This window comes from Zonotrichia leucophrys, chromosome 4A (genome assembly GCF_028769735.1).
Source record: "Zonotrichia leucophrys gambelii isolate GWCS_2022_RI chromosome 4A, RI_Zleu_2.0, whole genome shotgun sequence".
Classification (NCBI taxonomy): domain Eukaryota; kingdom Metazoa; phylum Chordata; class Aves; order Passeriformes; family Passerellidae; genus Zonotrichia; species Zonotrichia leucophrys.
In genome coordinates this window covers 6,888,831-6,914,100 of record NC_088174.1, presented here as the reverse complement: position 1 = coordinate 6,914,100, position 25,270 = coordinate 6,888,831, and the positions used below count along the sequence as shown (strand labels likewise).

At 39.9% G+C, this 25,270-nt stretch overlaps 1 protein-coding gene across 11 annotated transcripts in view; it reads right to left on the bottom strand.

Moving 5' to 3' along the window:
• Positions 1 to 25,270, bottom strand: part of AFF2 (ALF transcription elongation factor 2) — a 357,228-nt gene that overhangs the window by 83,868 nt on the left and 248,090 nt on the right. For all 11 annotated transcript variants that reach the window (XM_064713250.1, XM_064713252.1, XM_064713251.1 and 8 more), the window contains one exon: positions 12,036 to 12,087. In XM_064713250.1, coding sequence (XP_064569320.1) covers positions 12,036 to 12,087 — 52 coding nt within the window. The remainder of the gene's footprint in view (positions 1 to 12,035; positions 12,088 to 25,270) is intronic.

The following is a 25,270-nucleotide window of genomic DNA, read 5'->3' as shown; positions in this document are numbered from 1 at the left end:
TCAAAGACAAACATGTTTTAAGAGTTATTTTTTTATCTTATATTCCTAGGCCTTTACAAGTAAGAAATTGGTTTTAACTTCACAATGACTCCTGAACTTCATGTATTAAAAGTACTATCTAGAAACAGAACAGGTGGGAGGTCCCTAAACCCCCATATATGTGCCCTGAGTGACAGATGCTGCTGCCAAAGACTGAAATGAAATTGGACTGGTACAATGAAATATTCAATGGGTGTTAGGAGAATTACATCATGGGACCTTTGCTAATTTTGAGCTTGAAAACATGCATTAAAATAATTTAGGATGATTAGAAAATGGAAGTCAGAGTGAACCAGACAATCATTCCACTTTAATTTGTAATTTTCTTCTGATTTTTTTTTAACAATTATGGCCTCTGAATAATTGTGCTTCTGCTCCCTAAGACCTTATTTCAACAGCTGACTCCAGTCTTGAATAAGAAGGAAGAAGACAAGGGATGTGTGAAAAGCAGTAAGACACAGAGGCTCATCCATCAGAGAGATTTTGCCCAGGGATGTTTTACCCTGATTCTTGTAGCTGTGAATGATTCCTACCTCTACACCCGATTTTGGTGCTACTTGTTTTACCATTAGCTGAAAAGGCACCTGCACTGTGCTGTACTTGTTCTGTAGTGTGATTTACCCATAAATTTACTTTGTTAGAAGCTATTTAATTATTACACAAAATATTAAACACGGGAATAAGCACAAACTACTTCTAGATTATGAACAAGGACTGCAAAATGTGAAAACGATACTTTTATTCATCACTATCTATTACCTGACTGGGTTTTGGATTGAATGAACCAGAAAAAGTATTCCAGTCAGTACAACTTTTCTACATCACAAAGGAGAGATGAATGAACTGACAAGAGGACGGCTCAAAAATAACCAAGTAAAATAGCTGGCATCTGCAAAATGCAAGTTATATTTTTGGTGAAGTGTTACAGGCAAAGGGTCTGCTATCCAAAGAAAATACGTATTTTCCATTGCATAACTGAAAATCCACAATTTTCATTGAAAACTATTTGATTTTGAGAAAGTGAGATTAGACAATCTTTTGTCAAGAATTCCCCCTCACCCTCTTGATTCAGAAGCACTGGTGAGCCAGCTAAGAGGGCACTTGCTGAGCCTTAGAGAATCTCTTAGGGTGAGACAGAGGACACTTCATGCCATTGAATGTGCTGCCAGAAGAAGGCAGGCCTTCATGCTCAAACTTTCCCCCTTTTTCCATGAGCTGCTGCAACTCTAACTCAGATTTATTTCCCAGTTTCTAACCAGCTCTGCCTGCTTGGCTGAACAGCCAAGTGACTATACAAATAAGTTTATAATCCACCACTCTTCTCGTGTACTGTAGGTATAGAAGAGACTCCTCAGAGACTCGATTCAACAGTACAGTAATAATAAAGATACTTTCCACATTAGTTAAGTTTTATATATATAGTTTATATCTCCTCCTAGGTTATAGTTTGTTTTGGAAATTACACCATGCTCTTATTTATACAGAATGCCTTCTCTATGATCCTAGGTAACCAGCTGAGAACCACAACTGATTGGCTGCGCTGTGCTCTGATTCTCTGATGATATAGTTGGTGCTAAATACAGTTGGGCCTCCTCTGGAGGAGAATATGGTGTGCAGCAAACAAAACATCCAGAATTGTGCTTGGAATCAGAAAGCCAAAACCCAAGGCCTGAAGGATCAGTATGTGTATGTATAAATATGTGTGTTGTGTTCCTCAATTTTTTTATTCTTTACTTCATTGGTTACATTCTCCTCTACCTGTCCCCTAATGTCAACAGAGGAGATTCTATTTCTTTCTTGCTAATTTCCTTTGACATGAAGTTGGCAACCTTGCATTTGAGATTCTGTGTGTGATGTTCTCAATCAGCCTCACCTCGAGGACAAAAAGGCCAGTGTTACTGGATCTAGGACCAAAAACAATGGAAAAGATACTGTCCTCCTCATGTCACAGCTTAAAAAATGCATATTTCCCCCTCAGGATTCAAATGTGTGGAATGGATTAGCCAAAACCCATTTTTTATAATATCAAGTCACCAAGCATGTGGTATCAGCAAATCAGAATGGTTCACTGAGCCCTCGCTGCACATGAGGCACAGAGAGCTCCCATCACTGCTTTGAGCAATGCTGTAACCTTCATGGCTTCACAGACTCAGGAGCACTTGAAATACTGAAAAATTCATTTCAATTATTGCAGTGGAAGTTGGGTAAAACAAAAAAAAAGAGTTTAATGGGTAAAACAAAAAAAAAGAGTTTAAGTGACGAAATCTAAACCAGTCTGTCTGGTTTAGCAGTCACCTTCATCCTTGATGAACATGAACTGTTTTTAATTGAGCAACAACAAGGAAATATTTGGGCTTCTATCAGCAGTTTTTTCCAAAACCCTGTTTTCCATCACTGTAATCGTGTAAATCAAACTAAGAAAGTGTGCAATAACAAATGTGGCCACTTCCAATTCTTGAAGAACTATTCTATTATTTTTTTTTTAAACAGAAAAGAGCAACACATACTGTGAGTGCACACTGTACTCTGAGGAGTGCTTGGATGCTTGTGTAGACATATCTGAGCTGGTTTTAAATTAGCCACTGTGGATACTGTGAGCGTTGTTGCTGTCACCACACAGGTTTCAGTTTACTCAGTGTCTTTGGTGAACTTTACAATAGAAATTGTTACAGCTATCTGTCAGTGAGCAGCCCTGCTGCAAAGATAACTCACAGAACATGTTTGCTTATTGTAGGACTTCAGTACTAATGTACATTGACAAAAGAGGCTTGAAACAATGTCTTCCTTTCCCATAAAAATGCTCTCGATGAGAAGCCGCTATTTGTACTAATTTTGAGTCCTCAATCCAACAAAGGAGAAGTTGTAATATGACATTAAAAATTCTACTTATTCTGTTTTTGCAGTCCTAAGAATCATTGTAACCCACCCCAGGTGACTCTGCCTTGTCAGAGGAGTTGGATTTGATGATCTCCTGAGATCCCTTCCAACCCTGGAATTCTGTGCCTGCCAAGTTAATTTAACAATGCTCACCAATGTCTCACCAAACCTAGCACATATAAGTGTTCTTACAGTACCAACCATGGCAGGGAATGGAACTCTTTCTAGAGCTAGACCTGATTTTTCATAGCAATTGTTTTATTTGGAAAACAACTATACATCCCTGGTGACAGAAATTTGGAAAACTGTACTGAATGGTCCATTTTTAAGAAAAAAGATCCACACTGAAATTGTGGTTTGAAACATCATTTCCTGGAAATTAATTTGTTACAAACTGATCACAAATGACCAAGGCTTAGTGGATGATAACCCTATTGTGAAAATAGAAATGATCTATTGGTAACCAAAACTCAGTATATGTCATTGTCTTATTTACTGATGATTTTTTCTAAAATGTGTCCTTGGTTTAACCCTCTAGAAGGCTAATAAAGAATAAAGAAAAAAAAAATGCTAGGTTTACTTCATAGCTGCACTTCATAGTGTTAATCACATGATAAAAGAATTGAAGAGGCAGAAGAAACATAGAAAAGGTCAAGAATCCTTTTTAAGAGAAACAAAGAGTTTTCCCACAACCTCCTTCAAGGAATAAGCAGCAAAAGGCTTGTTTCAAAAAAATATCCTGTGACCTTACTGTCCAGCTGCAGACTGCCACCACAAACTGAGTATTGTTCAGTTTCCCAGTTCTAGCAGGAGAACCATCTTTTCAATCCCTGGAACTTATCTGAAGAGTGCTGATATTTTATAGTTTTATTATTAAAGTCTGTCTCTCTCTCTGTACGAGGTGTAGTTTTAGAGTGCAGTGCCTGACTGTTAGTTTTTCAATGTTCCCTTGCTCTGCCACAATGGACAGGCAGACACCTCCAGATACAGCCCCTTGTGCCCCTGCTCATTTGCAGTTTGTGCCCTTAGTCTTCCATTTGTGATAAAGACCTTTTCCTCATTTCTTTGGGAATCCAGCCTGTCCTTAGTCTTCTCCTACTTTAAGTAAATGAATGGTTCCCTAGACTTGAGAAGCAGAAGGGCAGAGTCACAGCAGTGGCAGTGAACTGATGTTGCTGCTGTTCCTGCTGCCCATTTATTTCCTGTGCAGGAAATAAACACTTTGAGGATTTTAATTTATACTGAACATTACATCTATGCTGAATATTAAATGTATTACAAGCAGACAACAGAAATAAACACATATGAAATAACTCTGCAGACCTTGGTCTGGTTTAGTACATTGCTCACATGACTGATCACTAAATTGCACAGTTCCAAAAATTAGACTTAATAGTATTGCCATGAAATTGGAATTTTTGAAAAGCAAGCACACTCTCCACGAGAACACCCTGCTCAAATCAATCGCACTGTCACACTGTGGTCCTGACCTGTCCCTGTGGGCAGGGAAGATTCATCCTGCCAGCACAGAACAGAGCACCTACAACCCCAGCAAACCTTGCCGTGGCAGATGAATTCATCCTAAGAAAAATTAGGGTGTTTAGCTTTCATTACTGTCCTCTTTCTGGAATACCTCCAGGAGAGATCAACTTTCACTTCTCTCCTTGTTCTGGCTGACAGAGGCTAATTACTGGATTTATCCTGCCCTTTCCAGCACCTACTTTATGGTTTTTCTGGTCACCTATGAGTCCCTCCTTCAGCCTTTTGCTCCCTGTCTCAAACCCAACACTAGCACTATCCTCTATCAGAGTAAAAAACTCCCAGGAATTCAGATTTTGAAGTTCATAGACAGTTGCTTAGGCTTTTACAGAGGAGCAGTGCTGCAGATGGCCAGTGTAAGAAAACCAGACACTTTCTTCACCAAAATGCTTCATGAGACATTCATGATAAAAATCCCACTCTCCTCCTGAGGAGAAAAGGGAGATAAATGTGTCCTATGTGGTCAGATTAGTGAGTGCTGAGCACTGAGATGGCCTGCAGGTATCACAGACTTCAGATTTATTTTACAGGACAGTATGGCCAAGGCTGGCTTTTCTCTTAGCAACAACAATGCTGGGGTTGATCAATTCTCTCACCTGCTCCTGCCTCTGCTTTGTTGCCAAAACACTACAGGGCTTTTGCATAAGTAGCATACATAGCAAGAGGCTCTGGTGAAATATATTTTCATCATGCTTATAATAAAGACTCCTTTAAAAAAATTGTGTGCAGCCATGCACACACACAGAGTACATGGCCCATCCTGTGGACTGAAAGCCTGATCTCCCTCTTCTGTCCCGCCCCAAAAAGGCTGGCAGATCTCCAGCATCAGGCTCTTATGGCTGTCCTGAGGAATGATCTCTTTTTAAGTAGTGACAGAGGCATCAGGGGCTCTAAAGCTTCTCTCTCACAGGAATTGTGTCAGACAGTGGGGCTGACAGAGCTTGGTAGCCTCAGGCTGGCAGCAGAAGGGAACCCAAGAGCAGCCCCTGTTAGAGTGCCGGGGGATTGTGGAGTGCCTGCTTTCTTGTGGGGAAGAGAGGGAAAGGCCTCTTGAAGATGTACATGTATGTGAAATTTTTCAGCTAAGGCATGTCATTCCCACTTTATTAGGGCTATCTGCCTGCCAGCATTTCTCTTCCTCTATTTTTTCTTTACTGTAGTGGAGGGTTTTTGACACAGCTGCCAGTGTCAGGCCATGGAAACACTTGGAAAAGGTGAAGTGGGAAGGATGGGGTTCCTCCAGCTCCTGTGCTGGTCTGGGCAGGTGCTGCCCCAGAGCCCAGGCAGGAGCACACTGCAAGCTCCAGAGGCAAAGTCCTTCTTGTTGATCTCTACAGCAACCATTCTTCCTGGTTGTATTAATCCCCTTCCTCACTGATGGATGACCTCCACAATAACAACATGTGTGAGAAAAAATTACATGTGATTCTGTGAATCTGAACAAGTTAAAAGCTTTTGATAATACTTTGTGTTTTAGTGGTGTGCTATGCTTTTTGCAGACAGCTCAGCCCAGATCTCAGGGTGGCTACTGAAAGCTTCTGCTGATAATAAACAAATGATATGAACCTGCATTATTACCTGGTGAATTATAACCTTAGATACCTCAGTCATCAAATCTCTCAGCAGCAAAGATCTGCTGAATACAAGCTGGAGTATTAACTCACACAGCTAATATACTGTTGTTTCACCCAGTGTTGTGCACAATGAAATAATCTGAATAACAATTAAAATGGACTGAGGTAGCAAGAAGGGACATATATCCATGAAAGGATTTTTCATGGCAAGGTTGGAGAATGACTGTATTATCCTAATAGCTTCTGTTTTCATTAATGGCTTAATGAAAACATTTCCCTACAATTATAAAGCATGACTGCAAATCTTAGACACTGGAATGTGTGTTCTTTATCACACACACACTGCTGTGGCTACAACTGATGCTGCACCACTCTGGGATTTCAATGGAACCCAATGACAGATAAACTGTTTACATTAAAAGACTCTATCAAAGTTATTTTGCACCTAGTTTCTTCCTAATCCATCTGATTTTTCTATAGCTTTGACAAGATGACCTCTCTCACTGTGTGTGCAGTATTGATGTCATTACTGAAGAGCTGTTCTTCAGCCTTTCTGCTGATAACAAAGTAAATGGAAATGTAGAGAAACCTTGGGGAGGTAAACAGCTTGTTCAGGATCCAGCTAAAAAATGGGAAAAAATACAACAGGTAAGGATATCTATTGTTACAAGGAAAGTGATCACTGTTGCACTTTAAAAAATGTTTACATGATACAATGAAGGCATATTATGCCTTAGAACTTCATAAATTCTAAAAAATTGAACGTGAATAAAGGCATTGAAAGCTCAGCATGTATTATAAGAATATAAAACTCAGCTTATGGCTGATTACCTTTTAAGGCTCAGCTAAAAAGCAAAACATTTTGAATTTAATTACCTAATACTAACCTAGCAAAAAAGAATTATGTTTATGTAAAATACAAACAATAGAGCAGGGCCATGGACTACATGCATGTCTTGTGTTTCTAGGGTTTTCAGAAAAGTGGCAATCACTAAGGGGAGAAGAAAAAAAAAATCAAGTAGAAAAGAAAAATATCTTATTGATTTGTTCTGCCAAAACCACTATATACATGAAATACTGAAAATGGAGCAGGTCTGTAACTAGTATCAAAGTTTCTTTGGTTCAAAAACACACAGAACACTAGCAATGTGCTTTAAATTAAGTACACATTTAAAAGGTTAACAGGACTATTCCTTAGGCAGAAGAACAAAGACGAGCTGGTTAAAGAAAATTGGGTACACCACAGCTACTTAAAATACTGTATCCAGGCACAACTCATTTGGATGCCTTTGAGCTCAAAGCTTATTTGAATTATACAGAGGTGTTTTAGAGAACAAAAATACTAACCTGTGTTTTATCTAAGCTCTTTCAGCTGAACTGAGCTACTAATTAAAAATCTTCATTACTCTTCCTAATTTCTGATGTACTTTTTTAACAGAGTAATAAAGCCATTTAAAAAGCTGTGTCCTTCCTCAGAGAAGAGTGTTAACATTAACATGTCTGAAATGCCTTGTCATCTCCTGGTTTACTAACAGCATGCCTGTCATCTGCCTTGATTGCACCTCTTGCGCAGCCACATCCTGTGCCACACTGAAAGCAATACTGATGCATGTGCCAATTGACAACACCAAGAGAGTTCACAATCCAAGCAATGCTTACATGTTACAGTACCTCTCAAATAATACATTAAACAGATGTGTACCTGATATTATAAATATGTGACATAAAAATCTATTGGGTTGGTCAGCGTACATATTAAAAAACCATTCAAGTAGGTCAAATTGTGGATAACTTAAAACTTTAAAGACAGCAATTTTAATAAAACTGTCAATACAATTTTCTTTGTAAAAACATTTGACACTGATTATGCTGCTTATATTGAAAGAGAAACACAAGGTCTATATCTTTAGATCTTTTATTGAACTGTGAGCGCAGCGTCAATAACTGCTTCTCAGCTGTAAATGAAAATTGATTCCAGATCTAACCCATCGTTTTCTGTGTGTCTTTAATCTCAAATCACCCACAATGAGACGTGAGAATCAGCATTTTGTCTATGGGACAAAGCATGTGTCACATGGCCAGCTCCACAGTGTCTGCACTGTGGGTGTGTTTACAGGTGTAGTGCAGGTTGTGTTACAGGTGTAGGTGCAGGTTGTGTTTCCATGTGTGGGTAAATGCAGCCCCTCACTGCTGCACCAGAAGGTGCTGACAGGAGTTTGGGCTGCAGTCCTTGTAACTTGCCCCATGCTCTACTGCAATGACCTACATGGTCCAAAAAATGGCAATGCACTCACCTTGCACTAGGAAGCATCCTAGCAGGATTCCTTATCACCTCATTCACCATTCCCACAAAAACCCCCCCAACAACCATACCACTCTCCATCAAAATAACCGCCCTAATCGTAACAGCCCTAGGCATCTTCCTAGCCCTAGAAATCTCAAAAATAGCCCAAACACTTATCCTCAAAAAACAAACCCCCCTCTCAAACTTCTCAGTATCCCTAGGGTGCCTTAACTCTACATTTGAAATCTGAAGGCACCCACAATGAACATCTCACTGGGCTTCCTGCAGGTTGCAGCCCAAAGAAATTCACTCAACCATTTCTGCATCAAGCACGCAGCTGCCAGAAGGCTAAAAGGAAAAGAACCTAGAGAGTCTCCATGCAATTTGCAGCACTTTGACACTAGGAGGCTGAATTTACAGTCAGCTCTCAGTTGCTGAAGTGTCTTAAAACCCCTGGGGTGAAATTAAAGTGTTTAGTCTCCTTCAGCATTTTCTTGGTGACATGTTGCTAGGCCATCAGCATGTGTGCCTTAACCAAAGTAAACATAACACTTACATTAAGGAGGGTTCTCCATGTTTATAACTTTTAGGAGCAATTTCCAGTTATTCAAAATTCTGTTTGAAAAGGGAATGCCAAAACTGGGCAGCACAATCAGTAACAGCCTTGCTGATGCTATCTGTAGAATAAATACCTTCCATTGACTTCAACCTGCCAGGTCCTATCCTATCCAGAAATGAAGCTCAACTTCTCAGTTACGTGACTGACTGCAGCTATTGTGTGGCTGTGCTCCTCCTCAGCAGAGGGGAAAAAAGGAAGGAGATCTGTAACACCTGAAACAGTAAAGGCCCACAGACACCCGAGTAAATGCAATACAGTTCATTAATAAGGGTGCTCGTTCGTGGAGTGAAGGAGCAAAACAGAAGAGCTTTGTTTCCTGCAGCCATGTTTCTAACAATCTTCCACCTTGATAAATGGACTACTGCTAGTCTTAGAACATGGGCTGATAGATCAAACTCTCCCCACATTCTACAGACTTTCACTAAAAGTTTCTTTCCAAGTACAGTTATGGATCAGTGTCACTACTGTCCTGTAAAAATTGAAGGGTCCATAGCAATTCTCAAAGGAGAACTCCTAGGGCTCCCTGCTGACCACTGCTCCAAAGAATTTTGATTTCCTTAAAATTAGAGTAGAAATAAAGGCAACAAACTTTATTTTTATGTACTGTGTTGGGGTTTTTTGAATAAAAGTGAGTAAAACCCAGCTCAAGCTTCACACTGGCTGCAGGCTTATAGCAGAAAAAATCATAAAGACTGTAAAGACAGTGATTCCATTTCCTTACAGAAATGCTGCATAAACTTCTAGAATGGTTTTGAGCTAAGAGTTTTAATCTTTTCTCTCCCTGCCAGAATGAGCACATGTGTACACCTGAATAACAACGGTCACTTGACTGCAAAATATTTATGTTGAAAAAGCCCTTGAAGTTACTTTTTTGTTGTTTATGTGTCTGACCAGTGGGCCAGATCAACCTTTCTTCCAGTTTCCAATCCCCTCTCCTTAAAGAAATGTGGCAGAGGCTGCTGAGGTGTAATGAATGAGAGATGCAGCAGAGTCCTGCAAGGTTTTAGCCTGACAGCAATACACAGGCAGAAACTTTCAGTCATTAATTCAGGAGACCTAAATTCCTAAATGAGGAATGTATAACTCCTGACTGAGCTGTATAATTTTGTCTATACTCTATTTGTAAAACAAATAGAAGAGAAGCAACCATACTTTTGTGGGGTACACAGGAGAGCTGAAGGATCCCTTGAAGTGCAGGGCATTTAAGAAATGTTCTCACTGTGCAGTTGTGTCCAGTTGCTTTATTTGGAATCCCTAAGGATACAGGTCAGTTAATAGGTGACACCAAACTGGGCAGTCAGTGGTGGGCTTGGTAGTGCTCAGTTAAGAGTTGGACTTGATGATCTTAGAAGAAATTTTCTAAATGACATGATTGTATGAGAAAAAATCACAAAATTTTCTAAGTAGTACAAAATGCTGAGAAACTCCATGGATGGTCCCTGTGGCGCTCTCTGTTTGTCTGCAGCCCAAGCTGTGCATGTATTCTGGGAAGACACGAGGAGCTTTGGAGCAGTCTGAGGCTCCCTGCAGCTCCACAGCCCCACCACAAAGGGCCCAGGCTGCAGCCCTGGCCTGGAGCAGGGACACTGCTCACCCTCAGGATGCTGCTGGGTGACAGGCACATCCCACACTGAGCAGGGAGGGCTCCAGAGCTGTCAGGACCCCTCTGTGCACTGAGCTCTTCCCTGCTTGGGGCTAACATCAGAGATGACATCTGCTCAAGTCAGTCAGGGCTATCCATTTGATGTCAGCAAACACTGGTCCAGGTCTCTGCTTCTCCATTCACCAGTGATAAGGGATTTCAGCCTAGCTGAAATCCATAAACTCTGCAAATTCTACTTAAGTCACTAGAAAACTGTTACTGTGGGAAAACAACAGTAACTGCTACCTGACAATATATTTCCATTTCTGTATTTTAGGCATCTCAGGATCACAATGTCATTTTACAGGATCATTTGGGCAAATTTGCAAATCTTATGGTGTCATTAGTCACTGTGTTTGCACAACACTGCATTGCACAAGGATTTTGACCCTTTGGCTTCAGAAGACATTAAGAGTCTTGCCGGTGCTAAAAAATACTGACTTGTATGACTAAGGGGTCAACTTTCACCAGAAGGTAAATCTTTCCTGGCATGACCCTAAGGATGGATGAGGTAGGCTGAAGGAGAACATTTAGGTGGTTTAAAAATAAATAAGAAAGAACGATTGGCCTATAATTAACATTTCCCAGACTGAACAGATGATCTTAGGCTGAATTATAGCATTACCTTCCTCTCTATTGCAGACATTTAAACATTTGAACCTATTGCATATATAAAGTAAAATGAAGGATGAATTTAACACAAAGTTTCATTTTTTTTCTGATAAGAATGTTGAGAATATGAATTTCACCAGCTTTCTTTCCCAGCATTATACATAAATATTTATAAAGTGGGAAGGATAGAGAATGACATGAGCCAGTTTTCTGAAAATGATTCTTCATTAATATCCCAAGTACATGGAGAAACTTTTAGTATTGATTTAGAGCTACATGCTGAGGGCTTTCCCTTTCACAAATAGGAGTCACTGGATTACTGTGGACTCCCAAACCTTTACTCTTTGACTGGAACAAAAACTTACAGACCAAATTTTCTTGTGTGGGCTTGTATAAATGGATTGCAAGTACAAACAAACTCTGTGCTTGTGTTGGTGCTCTTATGTGGTCCTCTTACACACACTTCCAAAAGCTCATAAATTCAGAAAATGGGTGCAAAGCAAGGGGAGGCTGTTCCACAGTTAGCTTGGTACAATGGAGGACAGAGATTCAGAACACATTGGCTCTTCCTGGGTGATGCTCTGTGTGGTCTCTCATTCAAAGGTTAATTAGTCATATTTTGGCTTAGTTTAACCCACTGCACAAAGTGAACCAGCACAACTGAAAACACATTCCTGTTTGAGATTGTTTCCTCTAATGAGGAGGCAAACAAGGTTTAAGTTAATGGATTCTGCAGCACACCAAAATGCTTTTCATGCAAATACAGTATGTCAACACACAAAGAGTTCCAACCTATGAAATAACTTTGTTAGTTTAAATGGTCTGTACACTTATATTAGATGTATTTACCTGTTCATTATCATCTTCATCACTGCTGAGTTTTAGATCATCCTCAAGCATTCTGAAAAAAAAGGAGAAATACAGAATTACATTTAATTAGTTAACTTTATGTACAATGGGCCAAATCTACACCTCAGCAAATTCAAAGGAAAAACTCTCTTTCAGTTCAACAACAGCAAAATCAGACCTGAGCCATGTATGTATGTATTAGCGCTTCTTTGTGATTCTAGGGTAGAACAAATGACTTTCAGACTCATCCATCATAAAGTTTGGCAGTCAGCTGCTCTTTCATGCCCTCTTTTATTTCCACATTGTCTCACAGGGATTAGTCCATATACACCTACAAGTGTTTCTAAATCAGAAGAGAAATTCAGCTCTGAGAAAAAGTTGTCCATGTTTCATTCTCAGTTTGGGTACCGCAAATTTCCTTTCTGGTACCTTATCAAACTGAGAATGCAAAGTGGGTAACAGCGAGAAGAGGAGGTGCTTGTCTGAGGTTTGATGGGACCTCACAGTTGTTAGTGTCCAAAGACAGACCAAAAATTTTCCAAGCTGGGAACCTGCCAGTTCATACCCCCATTTTTGTTTATTTATTTATATTTTAATACAGGGAAATCTCACAGGCCTGTGCCCTGCCCTTGGATAAAGGGAGGAAAGCTTCTAGAAAATGTGGCTGTCCCTGTGCCTCCTTCCCTTCCTTTGGCAAAAGAGTTGAATTGCAAATTACTGTATTAACACTCAGATGACTTCTTTCTGTCCAAGACTTGGGTACAGGAAAATACATGGGGTAAGAAACCATGTTATTTGGTGCTACAAAGACAGAAAAGGTCTCTCATTTAGGGATGTCTCTACCTAGAGAGATGAGCAGTCACCAAATAAGCTCCTGTATAGCTTCCCATATATTCATGCTTTTATCTGAGCTGAGAGTCATCTGGGCACACTTCTACCTCACGCTCATCTTTTCACCTTGACAAATTGTCTTATCATGGGATGATGTAGGAAAGAATTGGCATATCTCCCCTGACCTGCTGCAGCACCCATTAAAATCTCAGATCTTCCTTTCTGCCAGCCCCAGCTCCTTTACCCACGGCAGGAGGCTTGCAAATTGCAATTATTGTTTCCTTTTAGCCTTGATGGGGCCTGAAGTCTATGATTTTTTATTGTTAGCCTTTAAATAACTCTAGCAATCAATGGAAGTTCTGTTAGGAAGGGGTTTTTTTTTGTTTGAAGACTACCAGTAAATCATGGAAGCCTCCTGACACATGGAATTTTAAAGAGGGGACAATAATCCCAATGTGGAAATTTTAGAATATTTGAAGCCCTGATGGTGCCCTTAAAAAGAAAAAGTGAAGGAGATCTTTAAACTGGTTTGTGAGCCATCTGTCTTCCAGTGACCTCTGTTGTCGGGCAACCCAGTGGTTACAAAGTACCTGGACACATAACTACCAGTCATTAGCATCCTGATAAATGGCCAGTGCCTCCCTGCAATATGTGAACCTATAAAAGTACAACTGCAGCATGGATTAAAAGAAAAAAAATCTTCTAAAAGTTAGTATTTGTGAGGGGTTGACCTTGTCTGGATGCCAGGTGCCCACCAAAGCTGCTCTATCTCTCCTCTCTTCATCTGGACAGGAGAGAAAATCTAACAGCAGGCTTGTGGGTTGAGAAAAGGACAGGGAGAGATCACTCAGCAATTACTGTCATGGGCAAAGCAGATTCCATTTGGGGAAATCAATTCAAAGTATTGCCAATGAAATCAGAGTAGGACAATGAGAAATAAAAAAGATAAAACACCTTTCTCCCACCCTTCCCTTCTTCCTGGGCTGGACTTCACTGACAATTTTCTCTGTCTCCCCCCTCACAGTGGTACAGGGGATGGGGATTATGGTCAGTTCACTGCACATTGTCTCTGCAGGCTCTTCCTCCTCAGGAGAAGGACTCCTCCCATGCTTCCCCTCTTGTTCCAGCACGGGGTCCCTCCTGCAAGAGCCAGCCCCTCATGAACTTCTTCAACTTGGTGTTCCTGCAGCTTACAGCTCTTCAGGAACTGTTCCAGAGTGCATCCCCTGTGTGGGTACACCCTTCAGGCACAGGCTGCTCCAGTGTGGGTCCCCCATGGGGTCACAAGTGCTGGCAGCAAACCTGCTCCAGCATGGGCTTCTCTCTTTACCAGGACACCAGCACAGCCTTCCCACGGGTCACAGCCTCCTGTGGGCATCCCCCTGCTCTGGCCTGGGCTCCTCCCCGGGCTGCAGCTGGATCCCTGCTGCCAGGCCCCCCTGTGCTGAGGGCACAGCTGCCTCTCCATGGCAGCACCAGGGGCTGCAGGGGAACCTCTGCCCCAGCACCTGGAGCACCTCCTGCCCCTCCTTCTGCACTGTCCTGCCTGTCTGCAGGGCTGCTCCTCTCACAGACTCCTACTCCTCTATTCCAGCTGCTGTTGCACAGCAGTTTTTTCCCTTTCTCCAATCTGTTATGCCCGAGGCACTGTCACTGTCAGTGCTGGGCTCAGCCTGGCTGGTGGCAGGTCTATGGTCCATCCTGGAGGTTGGCACTGGCTCTGCTGGAAATGGGGGAAGCTTCCAGCTTCCACCCCTGCAGCCCCCTGCTACCAAAACCTTGCCATTCAAACCCAACACTCAATTTTTCAGGGATTATTAATCTTTAGAGGCCTGGACTTTGGCGATGAAGAGAAACTTTTAATGCTGTTTATCTAGCAGACACATTCATTTGTTTCCCCAGAGCCATTACTTGCTGTGCCATTCTCAATGTATCGCTGTGCCTTGATCTATCCACAGTCCCTGATTGTTATCTGCAAGTCTCATTACACCAGAAGGACAATACCCCCAGGAAACCGAGACCATTTTCATACAGGACTATATCATTCTGACTCTTCACTCTAATTCAATCCTACACTCCTGCTTTTAAACCTACATTTCACTTTAATGTGTAAATTATCCACTGCTTTAAAGAATCACTGCTAGATAATGCATTCTATTGTTATTTTTTAATGCAGATTTAAGTGGATATAATGCAAAGATCTTTTCATGAATGAAACCCAAAGGGTGGTATATTTTCTTTCTTTCAGCTATTGGGTGGTTTGGGTTTTTTTTTTATTGTTTGTTGGTTTTGGTTTTTTTTCATTTTTTACGTATTAAATTTCTTTCTGACATACCCTGGTAGAAATAAACCAAAAAGGACAAAAGAAATTCCATATTGGATAAATGGAAAGAACAAAGAAGAAAACATAAAAAAGATAAATGGATACACTTACTAAACTAACCCTACAGCCATCTGAAATGGCTGATTAATAACTGTCCCCATAACAGCCTATACTGCAGATACTTTCTAACAAGTACAGTAAGCACAAGACATGTTTATTGAATATTGAAAAATATAAAATTGATATAAAACATGATTAGTAGGAAGGACAACTGTTAGAGTTGGTTTCAGAGAAACTAAATTTGCAGGATTTATGAGTTCCCTTCAAGAGACTAATAGATGTTTAGACAACTAAAGAGAGGAAAAAATTGGATTTTGGCATTTCTTTAGCAGTTCCAAGCTTATCACTTGGGGTATGTAATTCTTCTTAGCCTGTTCTGCTAAATGAAGAATATGTCATCCCATTCAGTTCCAAAACTCAAAGCTTCAACAACTAAACCAACCAGCTTCTAAAATGCATCACACACTTCTGGCAGATGGAATAATTAAAGAGAAACTGAGTATAGTATCAAGCAGAAATATATAGTAGCCAGATAAGTGAGGAAATAAATTAGAAATACACAGTACATGCAAATGTAGAATGCTGAACAATTCAAATAACCTGCTCCCAGAGAATATTGGTTAGAAAAAGTATTATTTTACAGAACACAAAGGAATAGATGATGCTCCACAATTTTAAAATGTGCTTAATATTCTGAAGGCATGGGTCACAGTAGCTTGTACTGTTTAATGTTTCCATTAACTCTCATTTATAAGCAAGTACCATCTGATTGCACTCAAAGCTCAATAAGGACTTTTTAAGATTGCCAGCAACCTTAATTCAAGGTGACTATTTCACTATCATATCTAGAAAGGTATTTTAGCTTCAAAGCCTTGAGACAGAAGAGCTCTGTATCTACAGCTCTCCAAAACACTGTCTGGATGGTCTGAAGGTGAAATTAGGCTCTCTTGAGTGAGAGGTGCCTCTAAATACCCATATGATCTATTCTGCTCTATGTAATTGTTCACCTCAGAAGCACCCAGACTGGAGATTAGAGTGTATTTGTTATTAAGATCAGGACAGCTATTAATAAAGGCCAATTTGGAGGCTATGTTAAAATTACAATGAATGCTGCCAATGAGGGCAAATCAAAGAGAAAACTGCCTGTATCAGAAAGCTACCTCCAGGGGTGTTATGAATTCATTTTATTTCCTATTCTTCTCTGACCCAGCTGACATTATTATTGAATATACATGTACTTGTTTGTCTTTTCATCCATAGCTAATGCAAAACACCACTTTAGGGAAAGAATAGGATTAAGTAGGATTTTTTATTTCATTATTAGAGCAATGCCATTTACTATAACAGTTGAAGTTGTGTCAGCACATTTATTATAATCTACAATTTTCAGAGGTTTGTAATTTGGAATGTGAAATTATTGCAAAGGAGAAATGTTAGGACAAAGCAACACATTTATCTGTGGTGTAAGTAGGGGCAATCTCATTGACTGACTACAATACCCACTTCCTTCAGGGATGCATTTGCTCCCAAAGCAGATTGTTCCTACATTACAAATTTAGCTAGACAAATGGCTGAACAAGGGCTTTATTAGGATGGGTTCTGTAAAAGTCACACTAAAAACAGTAAGAACATGGAGACTGAAATGGGACTTGTAGCCTATCCTGACTTTCCAGTTTAGTGGATGTTTTGTGCACACCAGACCTGCTGATTTGGGATCCTCTCAACAAGCAGGTGAGGATTTGGAGACATGAGATAATTCACTTCCTGAAAAAGCACTGCCACAGTATTACTCCATTTCAGTTACTTTTACAGAAGACTCTGAATGTCTCAAAGGAGGATTTTCACTGCATCCTTTTTTTCTTTTCTTTTTTTTTTTCTTTTTTCATTTATTATATAATGTATTTAAATGCTTTTAACAAGTGAATAAGGTCCTGATCACTGGTAGACTTCTGGGAATGCTGCATTTCTTCCTGCTCTGGTTGTGGAGGGCTGGGATGGGAATCTTCTGTGTTTATAGCAACATGTTTGGTGATGCAGCTTCCTTAAGGAGGAGGTGTTTAAAAGGCAGCATGATAGGATAAGGCTCTGCATGTCTAATTTGCTCTGGGAGCAGTTCACCACTGCACTGGGGCTCACTCCAATGTGAAAAAAGCCTTGTGGGAAGGAAAAGGATGGAGGAAAGGGAAGAGGGTGTTGCAAGCAGCCAGCCAAGGGAATACTGGGCAATCCTCTAATTCTGAGCTGCCCAGAAAATTAACTCACTCATGTCAAACCAAATCTGTACAAAATGCATATCCCATCTGAATCACATCACAGCAAATGCAAGTGTTGATTCTGCAGGAAAGAGGACAGTGGTGTTAACCAGACATACACACATGCCATTCTTTTCTTGCCAGGTTTGTCTCTGGTAAAATGGGAACGCATTTCTAAGATTTCTGTGCTACAACTGGTTATTCCATTTGATATTAAAGAGAGGTTAGATTGTTAGAGCAAGTGTCAAACTTGTGAAAATTATTAAGACTTAATGCAGAACAGGCAGGAATCCAATAAATGTCTTTGGGGTGATAAAGGTACTACACTGCAGCCTGAGCTATGAAGGCCCTGTCAGTCCTGCTTGCAGCAATATTCCTGCAGAGGGAACACGGTCCATGCAAATAGTGACTAGCACTGAGATGCACCTTTTCTACCCCTGAACTTGCATGGAAATAAGGCCATCAGTTCAACACAGTCTCTGCTGGTTTACCCCATGGACTTCATACCCAACTTGTTTTTCATTTTCCTAGTGCATTTCTCTGTAGTATATAAGGCTTCTCCAAGAGTGGTAACTCAAAAGGTATCATGCAAATGACAAACTGTATAATGGAATTCAGATGTATTTCAAGAATGTGTTGCACACACTGGAGCACAATTTTATCATTTATCAAGGGGGAAGAAGGGGGCCTGTGTGTGTGAAAACATCTAACAATAGATTTCCCCAGAGAAGTTCATAATACAGTGAACAAAAAACTGAGGAAATGAAAATAAACGGTAGAGTAATTCCAAAGGAAAAAAGAAGATCTTTTGTTTAAAACATCCCATCAATAAATCTTGAAACCTTATATTCATTCTTTTTCTGAAATGTGCAAGTCATCCTTACATTATTTCCTCTGAGATACTGTAAGAGTTATGGTAAAAGAAAATCTCAGAAGATTAAATGGAATTTACAAGCACCATTTACCTTAATAGTCAGGACCATTTGTCCAGCAATTTTATACATACTTAAATATAATTTATTAATTTTCCCTTCTCCTCATCCACCATTTTCTTTCATTACATTTTTGTCAATGATGAAGTCAGTCTTGCAAACTGTTACTCACAGAAGTAACTTGTGCTCATTAAAGCAGATTCAGTGGCCTCAATAGGGCTCATTTGCTTAAGGTATAGATCAACTCCTCAGCCTCTGGCCTTAAATCACCTCCCCTCAGAAAGGACTAAAGTCAAGTTGTGTTTTCACTGTGAAACAACCTGTGAGCAACAGAGGTGCCTGTTCTCTTCCCTGACATGGTCAGCCTCCTCCTGGCCACTGATGGAGAACGATGGCTTGCTAGGACACTCCATGGTGTGCTGTCACATGCAGCCTGCCTTAGTGTTCCTGGCACCATATCAGTAATTAGTGTAATTACAGATGGGGAGAGAGAGGTAACCCCTGTGGTTTTCTATTAGGTACCTCACAATTAGAGAGTGCACTTCATTACTCATCTCTCCGTATCATCTCTTAATTTCAAAAGGATTAAGCAAAATTAATTCTTTCAGTAGAAGAATTTCTTTATCCAGCCACCCATTAATGTCTATGTATAAAAAGCTCTTCAAGGCAACTAAGACATTAAGTTGCTACCTAAGTGCATTATAACAACTGCTCTGTTGACAGGCATTTTGTGTTTCATTAAAGCTGGGACAAGAACTTTGGGAGGAGGGAGAAACCTGCAGCCAAATTTTTTGGGAATTGGCATATTTAGCACAAATAATATTCTGGTATATCCAGTAACTTAATCTCTCTATTGAGCTTCAATTCTGCTTACAAACAATGCTTCCAACAGAATGGGATCAGAACTGGGTCAAAATATTTTAACAGTGTAATAGGAAATTGCAAAAAAAATCACAGAAAGCAGAATCCTTCTGTTTCGAGCTGGTGAGTTGTTTTTTTTTTTGCCTTAATAACTCTCATAGCACTGGGTTTTCCTTCTGCCTTAGAAAATCTCCTTCACCCTGTGTGTCCCTCACTGCCCAGTGACTCTTCAGTACCACACACATCTCTGTTTGGCAAGTCCAGAGCATGATGTATCACTGAAGCAAAAAGAGAGAAAAGAGAGACCAGAACAAAGGAAAGTATGGGTCCAGGAAAAACACAGGGAGTGACTAATAGTTTCTAAAAATGCCAGCATAAAATGTGCATTCTTAGAATTTGTGAAGAATAAAAATGAGTACCCACCTCTTTTAGTGTGCTCAATTCTGACAGCGTGCACAAAGCTTTTACTATTTTCCCTTTGATAAACTGCAATGGCTGATATAATTTTGGGTTCTGCTATTTATCAAGAGCAATATATAGTCCAAGAGCCATTTCTGTGATACATACTCATTTCCAATACATTCCACATGAAAAACACCTGCTTACTCCAGCCATATTTGATTAAAACTGTCTCCTAGCCAGAGCACCAGTATTTTCTCTGGTAAACAAGCCTTCAGTTGGCATATTTACACACAAAGGCTATAGGACCCTAGCACACAGTTAAACAGTGATTGATAATTCTACCACAACTTGCAAAGGTGACTTTAAAAAATCATACCAGTAAATATATTAAAGAAATTTGTTCAACAAGGAATGCAATAACACAGGACTGGCTCATCCATCCAATGTTCTACAGTGCATATGACCCTGTAGGTGGGTCTGGCTCCCTCATTTCTGTGCAAAAGGACAACAACTTAATAAAACTGTAAAGGAATTCTTTACTTGTTCAAAAGGAAGACTCGAGATGTTTAATAAAGACTGGTTGAAGGAGGTCCTCCGGCTGAAGATACTGAAAAGGCAACACATTGAGCTGTGACATGGCTTTCATGGTATGCTATGGAGAATGGGAGCTTTAGCTTCAGAAACAATCTTTGTGCATATGGAGGAAAGAAAACGGCACATCAGGTTTTTAAAGAATGCTGTGAGCTTAGTGCCTGACTTCCAGAATTTCAGGGGTGTGCATTAGCAGAGCAGAATTCCAAGCAGGAATCCAAGTCCTCTGTACTGGCCTGCTGATGGAGCACAGTGAATAAAGACAGGGGTTGGCCACAGGGAAGATGAGCAAGTACCAGGGTCTTGTGTGTCCATGGGAGAACTGAGCAGCACTTTCCAGGCTGCAAAGGTACTATACCTCTACAAAAAATACTGCTGGACCATGCCTGGTGCACAGGGTAGTTCAGGGATGATCATCAGCAAAAATCCCCACAGAAAGCAAAGATAAAGGGATTTTGGGGAAGGTGAGCTTCATTTTCACTGCCCTAATTTGTGATCAGTTCTTAAAGACACTTTTGTACCTGCAAAATCCTACATCAGGAATCCATAGCTATCCCACAGATCGGATACAGCCTTTCAAAGACAAATGAATCTTCAGTAAGAATGTTCACTTCTATCCCTAAATGAACATTCTGTTGATCAGTCTAAAAATGTATAAACAGATGAATCCAAGCAGTATTAAAACTAACATAAATATAGGGGATAAAACCAAGCAAGACTAAAACTAATATAAATAGATTGGATAAATGAAAAAAATACTTAAATGATTTCTGAATCTGGATGATTTATAAGGCACTGCATATGCATGAGAGAAATCAAGTACCAAGCACTGTGCTGAAAACACTGACTCATGCAAATAATCCTTGCTCCTGCAAGCACTATTTTTCAGGCTCAGATCCAAACACAATGCCTGACACTGTTTGCTCTGATAATCACTCTAAGATAAACAGATTTGAATAACTGCAAATACTTCCAAGCATTTCCTTTCACTTATAATGTAAAAAGAAAAATTAGAGGATAAAATGAAAATGTATGTTTCCACTTCTAGATTTCATACATCATTAATTCTGTAAAAATATATCCATCTTCATGCTGATAGTTCTCTTTGCTTGGCAAGCTTGAAGAATGCAATATGCTAGATAACCTGATTGAAAATTTGATCCTATTGTTTAACAGAATGAGGATTGTTTCATAAGGGGCTCCACCATGTCTGTGCACATTTTCCCCTAAGTAACAGTGTAAGACTTGTATTTCCCCAGACAGCTGAACATTTACGTTGATGTACTTGGCTAGAGATCCAATCTTGCTCTGGCTATAATACAGGAGAATTCTCCTCAGCATTTTGAATTATGGCACTGAAATAATTTAACAGTGCCTTCTGTGCATGTTACACAAGTTTTCTGATACAGTTAGCTCTTACTGAAAGTTTGCTTACCCTATAAATTGTGCCACATGGTTACACCATTCTTCATCCTGAAAACTGAGGATTTTTTTTCTTAGAATCACTGCAAATGGTGTAACTCTGGAGAAGCCAGCATTTCCCCACAGCCACACACACCCTGCGTACACACACCCTCCAATCTTTACAATCCCCAGGACCAGGGTACTTCTGAGCTCTTACTAATTTGTGCTTGCAGAGCCCTCTACAGAGTTGGAAGAATGAAGCTGTGAAGAAGCAAGAAAGGAACACTAATGGTTGGTTTAAATGGCTGCATTAGGGATACGCACAGACACTGTTTATGTCCAATTTACAGAACCACAGAGTGGCTGGGGTGGGGAGGTTCCTCTGGAGATCACCTAGCTCAGTTGCTGAATATTTGGAGTACAGTAATGACCCTGTCATGTCTTCTTGTGCATATGCTCTTACTGTGGCAGCTCATAACTACTTATTAACATTAGCAATTCCATCTTTCAGTGCTGGTGTAAATGACTCCAGCCTACAATGTTGAGCAGTCTATGAGGGGACTGTATCAGCCATGTGCATTGATTGACAGCACAGATTAAGTTAGCATGCTGACGTGACCATGAGACATGACCAACTCACAGATTAAAAACACACTATTTATTGAAATACATTTCACAAAGCAGAAAGTTATGAAAGTTATGCCAAAGCAGGGTGACCCAGAGCAGGCTGCACAGGGTCACATCCAGACAGGTTTGGAATATCTCCATGGGGGAGACTCCAAACCTCTCTGGGCAGGCTGTTCCAGTGCTCAGTCACCTTCACACTAAAGAAGTTTCTCCTCCTATTCAGATGGAGCTTTCTGTGTATCAGTTTGTGCCCTCTGTCCCTTGTCCTCTCTGATTTAACATCTCTCTCCCAAATTCATCTTGAGACCACCCTGATCTACCTCTACCACAAAGCCTTTGAGGAGCATTGTGGTTGATTCTCTGAGAGGCAGGTTAATATTATTTTCATACAAAATTAGTTACGAGATGAAACACATGTTACCATTGAAAAAACCTCAAAATATGGTCCTCAGTGCTAAAAATACTACAAACAAGAAAATTCCAGAGTACCATTTTTTTGCCTTCCTTTTTGACCATTTATATAATGTCTGGCACTGGGTTTCTTTGTCCCTGACTTAAGTACCTCAACGTTACTATCAGACAAATAAACAAGAAAATTAGTACATGAAATTGATAAATGGATACTCAGTGTTTTCTTCAAAGGACAAAACTTAAGGATGACGCAGACTAAACTTAATTTAATTGATAAAGTCTAATGACATCATGACTTTACAAAGACAAATAATAGAAGAATGATATGCTAAAATTGTCAGACTTGATCTGGGCTGTGGAACATCTAGTTCTACATTTTGTCAGAGAAGGTTGTTCAATGGAACAATTTGTTAGTACTGAATGACTTTTCCTAACACAGCTGGAATGAAAAACGGGTTCATTATGCTCATGAAGCACCTATGCCTCCCCAAATTCTTCACTACAATCTTTTTTCAGAGTTTCTTTGAACCCTGACTCCACTGCTGGCAGGAACCAAAGTCCTAACTGTAGGTTCTGTAAGAACCTATTTGTTTTTCCTGGCCTTTTTATCCTAACATTTAAATTGTGAGAAAAATAAATGGGAATTTCATAGGTTCTAAGTGAGTCTAGGTGCTTGCCTCCCATTACATTTCAAAACTTGATTTTCTATCAGAACAGTTATAAGGACATAACACACCTTTTTTTCCCAAGATTATTCTTTTATACTTTCTCATCTTACTCTACACAGCTGCCATAACAAGTCTAATTCTTAGTGACTATTATCTTCAGAGGAACAAGTGTGTACATTCACCTTATGCCTAACTTGCAAGCTGCAAAGCCCTCCCCACGTTTCTGAGTTTTGATGTTCCTTCAATTGAAAAAGGATGAGTCCCACCAAGAGGAAATTGCACAATACACCTTGCACGAGCTGCTAATCTACAGACTAATCCAGTTGATACATATGGTCAGGCAGTTGGGTAACTATCAGGGCACAACACCACCTTTCATCTCCTAAGGTAATGCAAAAGTTATATCTCAAATCCAATTTAAATTGGTGCTCCCTTGAGCTCAAAGATAATTTCTCTCTAATCCTCTTCTGCTTGTCTATAGGGTAACCTTCAAAATCTCAGAAATGACACTGTAAAAAAATGATCAAGTAATAATTTTTTAGCACAAAACCTAGCTATTTTTCCTGGTGGCACTAGGTTCCAGCTGTTATCAGATTCAAGAATTTTTCAGCTGCCTTGAACTCTGCATTTATTTTACTTTTCCAGATTTTTGCCAATGAAAATACCTCAGCACTGCTTGAAGAGAAAATAATCTTGTCAGTTTTATTGTGCCATATCTGAGATGATGAAGGTCATGCTAACTACAAGTCTGTTCCAATTGCTACGGGGTTGGGTGAGGTGGGCTTTTTATTTTATTTTTGGTTTTCCCCTAGCTCCTACCACAAAGTAATAGGGATTTTCCCCTTTCATTCATCTTGCCTTTTGTTGTTTTTAATCGACCACCCATCAGTGCCGAATTGCCTTGTAACTGTCTGCTGAGCTTTCATTTGACAGAGATAGCTGCTATTGTTAGCAGGAGCCTTCACTTCAGCCCATTTAACTTTCCTCAGTTTGACAGCTTCACAATAGCCACCTTCCATCTAAAGAAAACTGTGATTTAGTAGAAAGGGAATGTGGGACAACAGCCTGATCTGTCACTCAGTCTCCAGTGAGTTCTCTTGGCATAAAGTTCCCCTACAAAGCTGGAGGATGAAATACTACATGAAAATAAGACGGTCATGAGACATGTTCAGTTATACATTCTGGCAAAATCTAAACAGCAATCACACTTAAAAATACAGCCCTTTCCTTCAATAATACTCCATGCTGGGCAGCAAAATAAATATTTTGACTAATTCTAAATTTCCATTTTTTACTTACATTTCAGAGTAATACTTGACTTTCTTCCACCCCCCTCTTATTCACCTAGTAATTGTTCTCAGATTGATCTACAAGAGCTCCTAGTGGAAACAATATCCCACAAGTAAATTAAAGCTTTCATTGGATTAGTCGTTGGTCCATGTAAGTCTACATGAAAAGATGTTGATGAATTAAGAGCCTGGATGTCCTCCCTTACTGATGACTAAAAAAGTCAAATTATAGCTGCCTTAGCACAGCCTCTGAATACTTCCCAGCTCAGCTCCATGCTCAGCTTTCCTTTCACATGTGCCATGGAAATACATTTTTAGCTGATTTTTAGTTGTTGAGCATTAAATGCCCTTTTGCATTTAAGCTTAAATCTGGTTTTATCATTTGGCATAAATGACAAGCTGCAGACATCCCACTATTAGATTTCCAGGCACCATTTTTTTCCCAGCCAGTTAAGTAACATTATTTTCTTGTCCAAAATCTTGGTTCCCAGTTTGATGAATGCTCTCTTGCTAAAAAATGTGTCTAGGAAATTGAATTTGATTACCATACAGCATAATTTATTTCAGTCTATCTTATGCCTCTT